Source organism: Neodiprion lecontei, chromosome 2 (assembly GCF_021901455.1).
Source record: "Neodiprion lecontei isolate iyNeoLeco1 chromosome 2, iyNeoLeco1.1, whole genome shotgun sequence".
NCBI classification, from domain to species: domain Eukaryota; kingdom Metazoa; phylum Arthropoda; class Insecta; order Hymenoptera; family Diprionidae; genus Neodiprion; species Neodiprion lecontei.
In genome coordinates, this window is record NC_060261.1 from 41,806,337 (window position 1) to 41,822,999 (window position 16,663).

Genomic DNA, 16,663 nt, shown 5'->3' on the forward strand with positions numbered 1-16,663 from the left:
TTTAATCATGTTGCTCTTTTGGAAACCGTAGTTTGTTAAAATTTGCTAATTATGTACGCTTCTCCCTATCAAATTGTTTTGCAACATCCAGTTCATGTTTCGTAATTTTAACATCGTAATTTTGTGTTTTTAATCAGCATCCAGTTAGAAAAAAAAAGTTGACACAAACTGCGAAATTACACTGGCACGGAAAAAATGGATTTTTGCGAGTCATTTTCACCAATGCGGACTGCTGTATTGAATTTAGGTTTAGACCATTTGAAAGAGCTTGAAGAACTGTAAAAACCAATTTTTTATTTTTGTTTTATAATTGTCACGGGGTGAAAGATTGTGATCATGACGAGAGTCTATTGATGACCGCATAACATCTAGCCGCGATGACGTTTCGACCTGTTTTGGGTTTGTAATCCGTTAAGGATAAGAGGAAATGAGAGAAACTTACATCAAGGGGTCGAATGGTTAAGAGTAAGTATTTTATTTTTTGAAGAAAACATGGCAAGTACAATGAGAAGATGTGGAGGAGGAAAAAGGACAGAGAGATGAATTTAGATGTTGGCTGAATGAAAGACAACTTGAGAGTGTGAATATATAGGAGAACGAATGCCTTGGGACTGACTAGTTGCAGTTTAGGAGTAAAGGGAGCATTCTACTGATGCGGGATGGGAACCGAGGCAGCGAGGTGATGATAAGAAGAGGATGCAGAGAATAAGGTAGCTGTATGAGTGTGAGAAAAGAATATAAGGTCTGAAGGACATGTCAAATTGATTAATAGAATTTTGGGACCGTTTCTTTGCTCTCCTGAAAAAACGTAATGATGAACAGCAAGTGGAAAGAAACGTCAGTATTATGTTGCATAGCATTCGCTAAATAATTCTCATTTCACGATGATTTGGTAAGTACATATATATAATCAATCATATCTGTAATACACATCGTACATACAGTTGGATCCTGCTTCTCCCTTTTTGTATGAATTTTCGTCAAACTTGAAATGAACGACTTATGCCTGATGTTTATGTAAATATAATCTTCATGTAGCAATCACATATTAAACCCTCACCCCAGTTAACAGTGATGTATCCCCAGAAAAGCATGTTCCGCATTCCTAGATAACAGTATCGACTGACTTAGAAGTCACACCAAATCCCAGTCCGTTGGAGCCATTCTGTATGGGAAGTATCATCCAGCACGACGATTAGTATCTTGTATATGTTACGCTATTTCAAAGTACAAATTACAAATCAATAGTTCTTGTATTTTCAAGAACACAATTCTTACGGTAGATTCGATCACTCCTTTGTATCAGGATACAGACTCTTCGTGTGAAGGTTTCGCATCGTAGCGGATGTTCTGCGATTTGATCGCTGAAGCAAGAACCGCTTGTTCTGCTCCTCCAGGAGTACCGTTTTCTCCATGCGTCCTGTCGCAAGTCGTTCAATCTTTGCGAATAGATCAGAGTGCACTGCGATGCATCGTCGGAAATCTTTCCGTTCGAGGCGAAAGACATTGCAAACTTCGATGGCCACGACGCTCGCTACTCTCCTTTGGTCACGAACCAGCAGTGCAACTTCACCAAAGTGAGCACCGTCCTCGAGATGACAGATCTGAAACGGACGCAATATCATGCTCTTTATGATGGGCCACGCTGAGCTTTGAAAGAATTGGATATACCGTGTTTTCGTTGATCTAATACTGGCCTCTTTTCCTGTTGGCGTTAAAACCGCGACCGTTCCGCTGGCAAGAAAGAACATGCAATCTCCCTGCGTCCCTGCTTTGATGATTACGTCATTCGGTAAGTACAATTCCATTTTCAAGTTCACAACAATTGACTCCAAGACATCACTGGGCAGGTCTCTGAATATCACAACGTTTTGTACGTAGCGACGACTCGAGTGAAGCGCGATTTCCCGACGAAGGTTTTCTGCGAACAGTTAAAATAAACAGCCGTCGTGTTGTCAGAGGCTAACATTCATGGCAAAGGGTAATTCGAATGTTTAAAGTACCCGTTGGTGACTTCATGTTTTGCCTGAAAGTGGTTGATAGCTAGGAACACCGAACCTGATAAAGTTGAAGAAATTTCTTTCTCGCGGTAGAAGCTCTTCACGAATCGATAGTAGTAGTAGGCAAGTAGACGACGTTTCATATACTCCGGTAATTGTTTTTGACGCATGTAAGCGTGAAGTTGATTCATGATCTCTTCATATTTAGTTTCTGAGATGTATCTCTTCGACTTTATACCGAGAACCAAGACTATAGAAGTATAAAAATTACAAAAAAATAAGAAATGCAAAAGTCAAAGGACAACATTTTTTGCGAGAAATTCAAATCATTCAACAATATACCTATTGCGTAGTCTATGAATATCATGCCGCTCAGCATAAGAAGAGTGCAGATAAAGATGTGGCCTTCCCGTTCGGGGGGGAAAATCCCGTAGCTGCCGGCCGTAAAGTTAGTGACTGTCATGAAGATGCTGTTCCTGTACAACAGGCTTATTGGCGGATTTGTTAAACCTAGTTCAGCCATCCAGCATCCACAGTTCTGGGAGCAGCACAAAATCACGATGTCAATAAATTTCCATTTCGTTTGTTTGGAATGTTAAAAAATCGGATGACCTTCTGTTGCACTTACGTGCAAGTTCTGCTTATTGAAGTTCATCACGAGGGCAGGTAAAACATAGCATAAACAAGCGAACCAGTGCATCAAGTACAGTACGAAGATTACAGTGTTCCAGCCCACTGCCCTCCTAATATTCAAGTACTGAAAGAGAAAGGAGAATAGACAGTTTAATGTGAACTTTACTGTTGATCAATTTCTTTAACAAAACTGTCAACTTCACCTGGAATAACCGCTGAGTGTATGTGGTCATACTCAAGAAACGTAAGAGCTTCAGATTTGGGAAAAGGTTAAGCAATGGGATGTAGATGTTTGATTCAGGTCCTGGAATAACTCGCCAAGGCATTGTGAGCCGGTCGTAGGGAAGCGATGAGAAAACGTCAATGAAAAAAAAACCCTTCAGGTAGATGCTGGAACAGTGATCAACGTGCGTCCACGTTATTCCAGTTAACCTGATCTCTGGAATTTATCAGCAACGATCTGACTGGAACAAGATAAGAACGTACCTCACTATTCTTTTCGGCTCCAAGATTATCTCCGAGGTCTTCTTATCATGTACGCCTGTTACGCAGTTCATCAATATACCCAGCCAAGAAAAAGCGTATATGTACAAATTAAAGTCGTCGGTAGAAATTTTAGAAGAATGAAGCATCTTGAAGCTCGTATTGAATGGAATTGTGAAGAATCCTATCGCAAATACGAGCACCGTCACGTTATCCCATACGAACCTAGATGGCGGAAGCAATCAGGAGCGTATTTATCGAGTTCCGTAATTATACGAGGGGTACAATGACCTACCGTACCCGGCTAAAAGGATGAATGATCCAAGAGGGGCTCATCTTCAGATGGCGTCTTTTTTCTTCAGTGAAAACTGCTGAACTTGAAATGTATTCTTTCGTCTGCGGATTCGATACGTCGATGGTACTCCACTGCTTCCATTTGTTTAACCAATGCTTCCAGTGCCAGAAACTGCCCAACGGTATATGGTCGAAATCCTTTGCGCTCAGTGTGCAATAATGCGCGGAATTCATTGTTTAACGAACACTGGAAGTGAGATGAATGTTAGATTGCTTGTTCGTTCAACTCTTGTGAACTAGCACGTTAATCATACGGTTTGTGAACAACAAAAAGTATTTTCACGAAGACGTTACGCAATGATGTTGCCTTCATCTGTAAAATTGACAATTTTCAATGACGGACAGAAGCGACTGTTTCAAATGATGAAACGATAATCGTGACTTGCGGCACACTTCTTGTTCGTCACGTGATCAGGTACAGGTAGATACAGAAAGAGTATTTTCACATGTGTTGATAAGTTTTATTCCAAGTATCCTTGTTTCACGTACAGCAAATTAACTTGAAACACCCTAAACATACTCACTTTGTCATTTGTCACTTCGTCTTTGATAGACAGTGAGAGATAAAGGGCACGGTATGTCTGAGGTAAAATCACTGTTTAGTCACCGCGATACATCCACACAATTCTGATGTCATGTAAAACGCACATTGTAATGTACTGATCATTGTTCTACAGTTGAACGATAATATAGTTTAAAGAATGTTCCATTCTGCTTGTCCCGAAGAGTAATTTATATCAAATTATCATTAACTGCTACTGCCGGTATAAAAAATGTTATTAATTTTTGCTATGAGTACTTCAATGAGTCCACCTTTCAACTCTAGTATCGTCCCTCCTGTCGAACTCGGTTACAGGGGCAGATGAGAATGTTAAAAAAATAAAACCATTTGCTCCTAACGCGATAATTTGCTTTGAACACCTTGCAATCGTCAGTTTTTCTAAATTTGCAGTTTGTATAAATGACGCTGCAAAACTCTTTCCTGAAATAATGCGTCGAAGATGAACGACCCGAGTAATTCTATCCCGGCCAATTGTGCTAATTTCTCACCGTACAAACGTATCTCTTGTCACCTTTAAGTTCCCCCCATTTATTTCCCGGATTTATTTCAACCAAACAACCATCCCGCAAACCAGGAAGCTAGACGTCGATACCAAGAAACTCGCGGCTGTCGACTCGTGAGAAACGCCGTCGAAGACTGCGGCGATGAAACTGTTTCCATCAGACAGACGCCCGCTTGACGCGGAGGCTGGCTGTGATAGACGGCGGTCTGTATCCCTGATAGCCCGACGAGTCGAGCATCTCGGAATTGGTTGTGCCCAGGCAAGTGCAAGAGCAGACACTCACGCAGTCGTCGGTGTCATGGATCATCGGTACGCGGCCTGCCAAGAGCTTGCCGTTCACCGCCACCACCTCACCGTCCAAGGTTAAAACGTGATGCGAGGCTGACTGAAGCTCGTTGTCATCCCTCCTGATGTCCTCGGTGTTCCTGTGCCAATGGTAATGTCTCACGGTCAGAATTAGGTAAGTCGCGCCTCAAAGCGGATGGAAATACTCACATTGTCATGAAGCGAAGTACCAGCAAGTTTATGCTCGCAGCAACGACGGCCAGGCCGAACAGAATGAAGACCAAGCTCAAGGCCACGTACCCCGGTTTGTTAGACAACGCTTGGTCATTCTGCAAGTAACGTTTTCATCGTGAGATGACGATAATGTGCCCAGCTCGATGGAGGCTTACCTGAAGCGCGACGTAGTCCCCAAAGCCGATAGTGGTCAGGGTGACGAAGCAGTAGTAAAAACTGTCGAAGTAACTCCAACCCTCGTAGCGCGAGAAGACTGCAGCCCCAGTGGTGATTATGATGCTGGACAACATGCCTGTAGCCAGCATCAGGTTCATCTCTGTAGCGTCAGTCCTCTGGCACTTCAAGTACCGCTTCGCTCTTCTGATCACAACACTTGCGAACTTGTTGAGACGTTCACCGATACTTTGGAACATGACGAGACCCAGGGGGATTCCCACCATTGCATAAGCCATGCAAAAGGCCTTGCCTCCGATCGTCACCGGGGTCGAGTGACCGTAGCCTGGAAAGTATATGACATATATGAAATTTGCTTTTTTCCTTGGCTTGTCCTCCCTCCCCAGTTATTTTGTCTTTACCAATCACAGCAAGAACAACGGTCGCGAAGTAAAAAGCGCCTGCAAACTTCCATTGCGGACCAGCCTTGTGAGGCTTGTTCTCGATTATCACAATCTCCACCATTCGGTAGTCTTCAGGCGTGATATTGTACTTCTTCATCATGTTCCTCCTCACCTCTAAAATAGGATCAAAGTTCAAATAGCTAATTGTGATTCTGAGGCAAAAGTCGTAACGGTAGTGCTCACCGGATAAAAATTCCCAACGTCTTCTTTCAGTGTCGGATTCGAGTGCATCGAAAACAGCAGCGCCAATCAGCAAGTAAGTGAAGGTGCAGACTACCAGTGACAAAGTCCTAACGTTTTGTCTCTTCATGTTTCCAGATGGATGGAGAAAACATTAGTTGTTCCGAGGTAAATCTGAAAGTGTGAGTCGTGCATATTATCAATTCTGAAAAGACGAGCAGTTCCTATTCGAACGAAAACGTTTTCTCACCTTCGGCGTAAGCTTCGGATCTCGTATTCAAATTTCTTGACTAAAAATCCTGAGACCTCATACTGTAGCTGGACCAGAACAGCAGCCACGTTTGGGTACACAACCTGCTCAACTGAGTTGGAGAGAAGTGTATTGATCTGAAAAGCTGCGCGGAGGTAAACTCCCCGTTTCCAAAAGGAGTGGAATCGACGAGGACTCAGCCACCAACGAAGAGAGCTAGTGGTAACGGTCGGTAACGATCAGACGAGGCAGAATTCGAGTTGAACAAGCTTCCCTCTCATCGACCAGACGAAGCAAAAAGCAGTCTGCGAAAGCTCCGTAGCTGGCGCTACTTGATGTATCAATTTTTCACAATGAAGAAAATGATTGTAATTATAAGCAACAGACGAGATCGTCACCTCGTATTTAGTAAAGCTATTCATAAATTCATTAAGTATGAAATTTTTGCAGGTACAAGAGGGGCTCATGTTCAAGTTTGACGAAGTGTCTGTATCGTGAACTTTGCATCTCACTGCACTGAACTGATTATCGCACTTGTACGGGGAAAAACCGCATTCGACGTATTAGATTAGTCATCCCCAGTGACATAATGATCCATCATCTGCCTCTATCAAGCCAAGCTGTTTGTCCTAACCGTATTCTGAGTGAAGATAATCGAGTAGCAGGACAGTGTTCTCTTAACCTCTTTGGAACAGGGTTATATTTGAGGAAATACATAAAGTTGTGCGCCACTTCCTCGACGCGACCAATAGATGTTACATGTACGTTCTTCCCATCTCATGTTCGAAGTTATACAATCGCAGTCCGCAAACTTGTGAGATCCTACGCTTGGCGTATTTTTGCATGAGAAAGTAGAACGAGTCGCGATAAATCCGGCTGATCCTAATCTCGATTCTGTTTCTTACCTCCTTTCACGAGGACGGCATTCGGTTATGTGGGACAATCTCCACATGAGTCGAAACCGGTGCGTGTTTACAGGGTTCCGCGATGTTCTATGAGTAAGTACACTCGCTTCTCGTGGGGAATAATATTTGTTCTCGAACCGTCTGATTTTTGCATTCAAAACCTCTTCTTCCTCTGCAGCTGAGGCTCCTTTCGTTGTGACACGGAAGTCTTGCAAGATGTTTGTCACCGTCGCGAGACCTTGCTGAAGGCTTAAAACTGCGCAACGACGCGAAAGCTTCAGCGAGGACAAGGCTTAGGCTAATCCCTGAATTGTTGTCAGAAATTTGATGCCGGTGGTGGTGTAGAATTGTTAGGAGCTTTATCTCACCCGAATTGAAGCACCAACCTTGCTTGAAGAGGCCAAAAAATGTCTGGCTCCTATTTTCCTTTTCTTTTCAACTTGAAACGGAATCTTTATACTCGTTACAACGAATTTGTATGAATTAGGATTTGTGACTGGCTTACGTGAGCATAATGAAAATACCCTCCCTTACTGAAGAGCCGGGTTATGTGATACTCCGGGTCTTCTCAGATACGCACTCGTGAATATATACGGAAAAACTAAAGAAAACCAACTCCGACACATCAGAGATTGAGACCGTCCCGCTGACAGTGTACTCCCTCACAAAGAAATGCATTTGCTCATTTTTCGAGCTTCAGCTACACATCTTTTCGGATCTTAGACACATTGATATTAATATGTATAGACGATTAATTGGCGACAGCATCCATCTTATACAGCAACTATTCCAAGAGCTCCGAATACCACGGCGCAGTTCTTTTCTGAGAGAAACGAGATTTATTTCCTCATTTAGAATACAGTCTGAAAACCCTGAACCCCAGCTTAGTTGACTGGCAATTCCAGGGTTCAAGCGCCTTCGATACAAGCTCGCCAATTTGGCGCAGCTTCAGAGGTAAACGTAGCGTCAGCAAAGTCTAATGGTTCGCAGCACGACATTTTGCGCGATAAAAAGAACTGACACGAGAAAACTGTCTTTCAAGTAGTCTTGCAGGTGAGTCGAAAACTTCGTCCTTACGATTGGTCAGTTATTTTCTCTCGCAAACTTCGGCAAAGTGTTTGTCTTGCATTAAAATACTTCTCGTCATTGAGTTTCAGTCACACGGATAACGACGTGACTCTGTATCAGTATTTTCGAAACCGACTTGATATTACAGAAACACCTATTAAAAAACATCAGGTACGTAGTGCAGTCAGGATCTATGATTTGTGGTTACAAGAAATAGAGAGCTAAAAAGTTTACAAGTGTGTGCATCCATCGAGGCGGAGAATAAACCAGAAGTTTTTCAATCTCTTGGAGCAGAAGCTTCTTTTTTACTTATAAGTAATATCGCGTTGCACTGTCGTTCTTCGATGAAGGGAAAATATTGCTGTGAGTTGAAAAATAAAAACGGCTAGGTGAACTACTGCGCCATTATATCTCGCAGTATTTGAGCAACGGCAAATGTGCAGAAAGAAGGATTAAATGAGGAGACGGTTAAAATTGTTTGAAATTCTGAGATTTGTATTTTAAGCTTTACCCCATTCGTTTCTGCCGAAGAACTTATTATAGATAGATATTTATTTATACATATAAATCTGGCATAATTTAGAGTTCTATTCTTGTCAACTCGGCAGCATTGATCATAAGTGGCTCTATTTAGAATTCATCCGCATTGTCTTACCGAAACGCGAACCGTAAGTCGTTCCTAGAAAATGTGAAACAGCGATGCCAGATTTCGTTATCCCGCCCCTGCGGCCAGTATAAAAGTCCTATTATAAGCTGCACGTTTCCGAGACCTGAATTATTGTTCATTTCAACTATATTCGGAATTCAAAAGGACTCATAACTATTTAAGCAAGGACGGTCTGAAATATTTTTACCCCAAACGTAAGGCGAGGCACGGAACAGCGACGACAAAAAAAAAGAAAAAAAAACACGATATTATCAACGCTCTCTCCTTTTCTTCCTTTTTTTAATAATAAAAAAAGTTGGTTCACCCTGCGACCCCTGCGATTTGTTCAACTGCGGAAGTCGCAAACTTGGCACGCCTCACAGTGACATTTTACGAAGTTTGAAGTTGTCCGCAAAAGTTATTAGAAATGTTTTCCCCCACCTGGAAACTCGCTATTGAATTTGTCGCGGCATGGTGAATACTTGAACGGTTGCGAACGTGTCGCAAAGCACGTGAGCTTGCTGCAAGCTCGCGTGAAACAAAGAAACATTAATCAAATCTCTGCAGGAATTGAATGATGATTGTTCAATGAAACTTTAATTCATTCTTACACTCGGTTCTATCTTCCACGTGGTCTCTCGACGAATCTTCTCGCTTATTGTTGGATTATCGTCCGCGCAAACATGTTTGCCGTTACACTCAAGCGAGCCTCGACAAGGCTCTCGGATTTGCGCAACGATTTATAAACCCGGCTTCTCATTCGCCACGGGAATATCCTAGGCTTTCATCTCGAGTATATTTCCCCTCGCCTTTTCGCCGTTGTTGTATCAGCTGGCGAAATTAGCTCATCCCACGTAAATCTGACTGGCTTTCTTCCCTCGCAAGCACGTGGCCGTGGCAACTAAGCACGAATCGTGATACAATGCCGATCTGACTTTGGCGAGTCTCGTTCAGAAATATAACCCGTATTTCGGTCTACGAAACCTATCTGAATATCTGTTTTACCTAATAAAGTAATATTGTACCTCTGCTCGCTTCTGGTCTCAACAACATTCTCCTCGACTTTGAATTACTAATAATTATCCTATCGATGGAGAATGATATAATTAGTAATGCCGTTTGGGTAATTTCCGAACATCGTCATCATCTGAAACTGACTATCGATAAACCTCGCATTTGAATCACTTTATGGAAAAATTCAGTCTTTCAGAAATACTTACTGATTATTTTGGGTACATTTTACAACGATACATCGCCAGATATTCGTAATCGTGACCGAATATCTGTACAGATATATCGTACCCGTTGATTTCGTAACGACGATAAGGTAATTGTTATAAAGACAATCAGTGGCCGCTTTGTGTCGTTAAGTTTCCGAGACCAGTAAAAAGAGGCTTACAACTAATTGGGGTTTTCCGTCTGCCTCGAGGGCAAGTTCCTTTTATAATCGCGTCCCAAATACATCTTAACCAAGAATCTTTGCTCATATTTTCCATCGGATGAGCGAATACAATCACATTGTTGAACGTCAATTTTCATTTTTATTCCGCAACCTTGCGAAGCCGGATAATCCCGAAACTCGTGTTAGCTGTAGCAAATTGTTCGCCCACCACAGGGAAATATGTTTCAACTGAAGTATATTTATTATCTCATCATTACGGACAACGTTTATTATACTTGTCCCGTTTGCGTCCGCAGACATCAATCAACAAAAGAAGAGTATAATATCGCTGGGATTATTAATTAAATACGTCAAGAAGCTGGTATCGATAGGATCGTAAATGAAAACCATTTCTGCGGTAAAACTAACTTGCACGGTTAACGAAATTGGGGCGACGAAGCGTCTGCCAATTAGTAAAATTGAATTATAGGCTGTTGTAACCGTTATAACATTACCCACGCAAAGACGCTGTTAAATCATTTATCGTTCCCAATTTATAAGCCCGGATCGTTACGAGTGCCAATCGCTAACCTGAAACCAGATGGATTTGCAAATCTCTCTAAGTATGTCAGCGGCGGCAAAATATACGTAATCTTGTTGTTTATTACCGCTTCTTTCGAAGTTTATATTTTTTTACGCACCGAGATGATTCGCAGCACCGTTTATCCTCTCACAATTATACTTCCACAAAACAACCACGACCAGTTATTCTAGTTCGAATATTAAAGTCGTAATAAATTAGTGACGCAAACCTTTAGTCCACTCTTCGAAGTCTGTGTGTACACTGCATAAAACCGTGAAACCCAATAACTAAGTTTCCGTTCGGATACTCGGCATTGCAGTTTGCAGGATGGGGAAAAGTTTAATCGCGAATCCCTTTGCCAGCCAAGTGAATCGACAATCCGCACTGGCCAATGCGCGTCCCAACTATCATAAGAACCAAGTCAGGCAGAATATCTCAGCTTCTGGCTGAAGGTACACCTCACGGGCATCTCTTACTATGATTGGAATGCGGAAATCAGAATTATATCCATTGTTCCCAAGGCGCAGATATTTCAGCAGCTGCACTGTTTCTCGGCGAGCTGGGAGCAGGATTGCAGGTTTTCGGGAAATATCGCTGTGACGCATCCCTCGTTAATTCTGTTTTCAAAACTGACTTGACATGACTGCGGGATTTCGCGATATGTGACGCGAGGATGCAATTTTCCCAAACCTCCGAAACTCGATAAGCAGTGGCAGTAATGTGAACAGGTGGTAACAAGTTACGTAGAAAGATTTCGAGAAGCAAGTGCAGGAAGTCAAGTCTTGCGGGAAACTTTGGTAACAGTTAAATTCGATTTTAATGTAAGCCAATTGAAACTTCGCCTCGAGCACACGGCGTTGACTTTGAACTTCGTAAATTCACTAATAATTGCATCTAGTTTACGCGAGAATTTGAAAAACACTGCACTTGCACTCGACCAGCCTTCATCAGAACGCCGGAAATCAATTCCATGTTCTTGTCGTCGTTAATTAATCAATATATCTGCCATTACTGCTTGTAATTAATTTAATCGCGAAAAGCACGAGGAAGAGTTTATCGCGGTCTATAATCGATGAAAATGGCTTTTGATCACTTTGTAACGAATGTAAAAAGGCCAGTAACTCTGTCTTTGCCCATGAATTTGCTGAGATTGGCCAGATTGGGTACAAAATATATTATCATTAAGCACCGAATATGTTGCTATAATTACTCGGCTCCCACCGTTGCTTTTAAGGAGATTTCATCTATACGTGTAATCTTCGTCCGTGGGTTTGCTTCGAAACGAATGAACTCACAGCGTTGGGGATTAACTGGGATTTAAGGGCCCATAATTTAGTAATAATTGGCATTAACGCCTCGAGACAAGGGCGCGGCTTCTTCTCCGCCTAGATTTTCGCAAAATTAGAAATTTGCCAACGAAGTCGCCGCCTCCACGCTCCGCTATCGTTGCCAAGTCTCATGTGTGTAATAGATGTTCTAGAAGGGTTGCGGTTCCAGCGCTTAGTTGACGAAAATTCCTTAGATTCGAGAGAAGCCATTCACAGAGAAATTCCTTGCCACGTTACTCGACTCAATTCTTTAGCCTCTGTTATTTCAACGGTAAATTTCGCGCAGATGAAATTCCAGCCGTTAGTTATTCACAGAAAAGCGAATGAAGAAAGCCGGCGTACCTATATAAGGAAAATTCTACTGCGCGGTGAATAAATATTTAGTTCGTGATTTCGTCGATGTTCAGAAATGAAAATGAGGAACGGACTCGGTTGTTGTTTCTCTCTATTCAGTGTGCTGCGAACTTGCCGGAGTTGAATAACACGGCTCTACAAACTACGAGGCGTGTTGCTAACACCGCCTACTGAATAATCCGGAGGTACACGTACTCTGTGTATTCGTGACAGAACGCGACACGCGAATCTGGGTTGAATGTACGTGCGTTGATTGCTGATCGCACACGAGTTTGTCTCTCCATTTCTCCCATGGACCAGAGCCATGTCATTTCCATCCGTGCGGTTCTAATGAATAATAATACCAGGTGAAGGAACCGTGCGTAACGAAAGAAAGTAAGAAGCAAAGAATTTGCACGTCTGAATGAGATTCGCAGAGTTTCCGATTCGTGGGACTGTAAGAACGAACCGAATTTCTCTCCACATTTCATACAGCTATAAAGGAAGAAATAGAAAAGAACGAAGAAGAATATTTTTGCTCTGTAGGATTATATTAATTACATACGGTTAGTCTAGTGCCATACTTGCCTCTATTGATCTCGAATATCGGTTACGTCAATTTCAGAAAAGTCTCGTTTGTGTGGCAATAAAATTTAGCAGAGCTTCGGGGCGAACTCGTTTTATACATACCTGTCAACTGGAATAGACCAGTTTTTAGAATTCGATTAACATGCATGACATATCCGGAAATGACGACCTGTCCAAATTTCGACAGCGTCGTTGAAGCGTTACGGAATCTGCTGGAACCTGTCGGAGAGCTGCTGTGAGAAAATGTGAGAGAAGAAGAGCGTGCGGAAAGAGTAAAATTGGAGACAGCTATAGAAAAACCCACTTAACCGAAGCATTCCGCGATGTCAAGCTTCGGTGGGAAAATAGCGGTTCCGAACGAATGCGAGCCACGGAATGGAAAGAAAGGATAAACAAATATCTCGGCTTCCATCGATCCCGTTTCTCCGCTTGAAACCATCGACTTTCCACCAACGAAGCCCGGCACTTGCACCATTTTGATCTCGAGAACAAAGGCGCGCCTCTTGGGAGAAATGACTACAAAACAAGATAGAAAACCGCATCCCAAAGTCCTAAAAGTGGTAGCAAGTAGGTGGTATCTTCATGCGCGTGAGAAAAGCTGGGGGTAAATAACGATTTCGCAAATGAAACGTAAACACTTTTCTACGCGTGTTTCGAGGAGCAAGTAAATCGAACCTGTGCCGATGACGTGGTCTTTTCTAAGCCCTGAATTGTCCCCCTCTGCACGCCGTGAACCGTCTCACGACAGTCCAACGAAGGTCGTGTAAAGCGTTATTCAATTAGAGCCATGGGAACGAGGTGAAAAAGAAGGTGGAAAACGTGATTGGTTTTTAGCGGAGTCGATATCACGACGTTTCTCTGGATTGTAATTGACTGGAATCGTAAGGCAGTCCGTTGGGGTATTCTTGCGGGCTGTAAAGTGAGACGGAACGAGATGAAATATTTATGCGTTCGAATTCGCGGGTAGATAAGTAAAGGTACGTAAAAGTCATCGGAGTACGTACAGTACTCTAGAATAATGCCTGAGTTCCGTTCGATTCCATCAACTCTGTTGACTTTCGTTGATTGATTTCGAGTCCTCGATCCTGCTTCAAATACGCGGGACTCGTATCGTTCGATATAACTGAAACGGCTGCTGTTCCCTTGGTTGTTGAAACACCTAATGAAAGTGTAAAGGGGGCTGTCTGATTCGCTCGTATTTTTCTGGATGTTTTCCACTCGCCGATATTGCCAATTACTCAGACAAAATACTAAAAATTTGTAAAATTAATTTGGTTTTCAGTCCGTGCTCTGGAAGAGTTGATGAAATTTCGAGTTTTCAAATCGATAACGTCGAGGGTGAAAATTCGTGCCAAGTAAGACACCTAATTATCAACCTGTGCAGTGAACCGCGAATGAATATTATATATAACACAGAAAATATCGACGCAACTGTATTTTTTCATGTTGAATTCAGAACGCTGATTTGAACGCCAAATGTCGAAAAGAGTTGATATTCCTGAATATGTGCACCCGATAATAACAAATCGGTTGAGCAACGATCAGGTAAACAATCGTTATTTTTTATTCTCACCGTATAATTTTGTCCTCTCTTAAAGTCACGATGCAAATATTTAGGTAGTTTGACGGAATGAGGAGAGCGGAAAGCGACAAGGAATCACTAAATTATTCCCTATAAAACCAGCAGAAAGAAACACGTTATTTTCATTAGCTAGTAAAGTAAGCACTCGGCAAATCTGAATCGAAAACTTTTCCAGGTGTATTTCAGTTTCGAATAAATAATGGAAAAGACGTTTGACGTACCAAAAACGTCGTTGGAAGTTTTCAACCTATGGATTAATGACAACGGTTATTTCTCACGTAATGTATCACATCGTAGTTCAATTTCACGGACAATTCGTCTGCGATTCATGGTCGTACCAACAAATGCGAAATTACGAATGCCTTCCTCTCCTTCCGCCTCCGTCCTCACTGGGACGGTTGGAACCATCTCAGAAGTTTTTCGAAACACTTCGCGAATCGATTTTTCCGGAAGTAATCCGAGCTGGTAAAGAGAAAACGGAGCTAGGAATTCCTAATGAAAATTGTCGCAGGTATAATTCAGCGGGGTATTTATACCGTCTTGCGGTGATCTTCCCGCAGGGTCACCGAAGCGAACTACGTAATCAGAAGCAACCGCGATCCGCTCTACAAGCGGACTAGCTTTAACGAGGTTCCAGATACCTGCACCTCGTCACATACCTCTCACAGAACTTTGGATCTCCTTCTAACAACCAGCCTTGACCCAAATCCTCCAGTGAAGATTTCGCTCATACAGGAAGCAACAGTCACGCTTACCGGGTCTTTAGCTAACATAAGGAGGCTGCACCTGCACCCTCCGATAAACCACTCCTCGCTATCCCTTCGTCCAAGATCCCTCCAGCCAAGCGGGTAATTTCTTCACGACGTCAACGGCACATTCCGTTTTCGGAAATAAGCCAGAAGATAGAAAAGATGGTCAGGACGCAGCTGTACCTGGATACCATTTCCAATTCCAACGAGAACTGATGTGCAGGGTCAGATTCCCAGGATTCATTCCGGGTACAGTAGAGCCACGTGGCCATGCAACCGTGAAAACACGGGTACCTCAGATAACCAGCGTCCCTTGAGGGGTTGGACATCTCCCGGAGTGGACTTTGAGCTGCATTTCTAGTTTGAACCTGTCGCTGGTCGCATTTATCGAACGGACCAGCTTGAGGATTTCTCGAAAGAGGATACGGTCGTTATATTTAACCTATTTTCCAACTTGTTGTTTCAGGTATATGTATAGCTGGCGATTAATCTCCGTGCAACAACACTAAGAGCCAGCTAATAACGCAACGTCAACATTGATATCGCCTACATCAAGGAACAAACTTGACGTGCGGTATGTATTCAATTGATGAGAATTCGTCTATCGAGATACAGACGTTCTGCTGGGTATCAATAACGAAGTGTCCAAGTGCTGAAATCGAATGTCTACTTAGTCAATCAGAATTTACGACCAAATTTCGAACGGAAGCAAACAACGTCATATTCTGCATGTTCAGCTCTTCTCTTATTCTCCGAGTGAAAAATGGTTTCGATACTTGGCCGACAATCTTATTCAAATTTTGAGCATGGGATTGTTGATTTTGTCTGATGAAATTCCCACGGAGTAAACCTGGTGCGATATTTCGCTAGTCACAGGAGCTGGTACAAGAGGCTTGGATAGGATTCTGTTTTACCAGATGGTACAACGGGTCGACAGCAAACAGTGCTTCAAATGCTACTTGAAGGAGTCTGCAGTCGATGGTGAACTTTAAAGTGTTGGCAATGAATATTAAAACGGTATGAGAAGCGGGTGGATATATTGTAATTGTTAACGAGCTGTTTTTGCATAATTTTCCAAAGTATTCTGTACCTTCACCTTCTACACGTCAAGGTTTTGAGAAAAGTGAATAAATAAAGTGAAGAAAGTGTAACAGAACGGAAACACGAAACTGATATCAATTGCTAACGACACGCGGGCTGCGTCTAAATTCTACGAAAATCACTTAACGACGCTTTTTTGGAATCTGAAAATTTACATTATATCAGTAAACGAACCATCAACCTACCCCATTCGCTTCTAATTAATTCCTAATAGAAATAATTACGATGTGCCACGCCTTCGACAAATAACAAAATTCACACCGTTAGAGTCGACGACAATCAATATCCGGATGAATAGG

General features: G+C 42.5%; 2 protein-coding genes across 2 annotated transcripts; both read right to left on the reverse strand.

Moving 5' to 3' along the window:
• Positions 1-19: 19 nt before the first annotated feature.
• LOC107219522 (potassium/sodium hyperpolarization-activated cyclic nucleotide-gated channel 2-like) lies at positions 20-4,002 on the reverse strand. The gene is made up of 9 exons (XM_046731938.1): positions 3,995-4,002; positions 3,120-3,341; positions 2,837-3,023; positions 2,629-2,757; positions 2,343-2,538; positions 2,059-2,250; positions 1,698-1,921; positions 1,279-1,604; positions 20-1,165 (listed from the first exon to the last, which is right to left on the reverse strand). The coding sequence occupies exons 1-8, from the start codon at positions 4,000-4,002 to the stop codon at positions 1,290-1,292; spliced, it is 1,473 nt and encodes a 490-aa protein (XP_046587894.1). The 3' UTR covers positions 20-1,165; positions 1,279-1,289.
• On the reverse strand, positions 3,910-6,220 carry LOC107219536 (two pore potassium channel protein sup-9). Its single transcript, XM_015657782.2, has 6 exons — positions 6,101-6,220; positions 5,854-6,024; positions 5,629-5,784; positions 5,209-5,552; positions 5,030-5,148; positions 3,910-4,959 (listed from the first exon to the last, which is right to left on the reverse strand). The coding sequence occupies exons 2-6, from the start codon at positions 5,978-5,980 to the stop codon at positions 4,692-4,694; spliced, it is 1,014 nt and encodes a 337-aa protein (XP_015513268.1). The 5' UTR covers positions 5,981-6,024; positions 6,101-6,220; the 3' UTR covers positions 3,910-4,691.
• Positions 6,221-16,663: the final 10,443 nt, after the last annotated feature.

Bases quoted from the DNA above. Each gene is read 5' to 3' on its own strand.
- LOC107219522 (XM_046731938.1), bottom strand. The intron at 2,539-2,628 runs GTAAGTGCAACA...TGCTGCTCCCAG, and splicing joins TCAATAAGCAGAACTTGCAC to AACTGTGGATGCTGGATGGC. The intron at 1,922-2,058 runs GTTCGGTGTTCC...AACTGTTCGCAG, and splicing joins AATTTCTTCAACTTTATCAG to AAAACCTTCGTCGGGAAATC.
- LOC107219536 (XM_015657782.2), bottom strand. From the start codon at position 5,980: ATGAAGAGACAAAACGTTAGGACTTTGTCACTGGTAGTCTGCACCTTC. The intron at 5,785-5,853 runs GTGAGCACTACC...ATCCTATTTTAG, and splicing joins ACGTTGGGAATTTTTATCCG to AGGTGAGGAGGAACATGATG. The intron at 5,149-5,208 runs GTAAGCCTCCAT...CGTTACTTGCAG, and splicing joins GGGACTACGTCGCGCTTCAG to AATGACCAAGCGTTGTCTAA.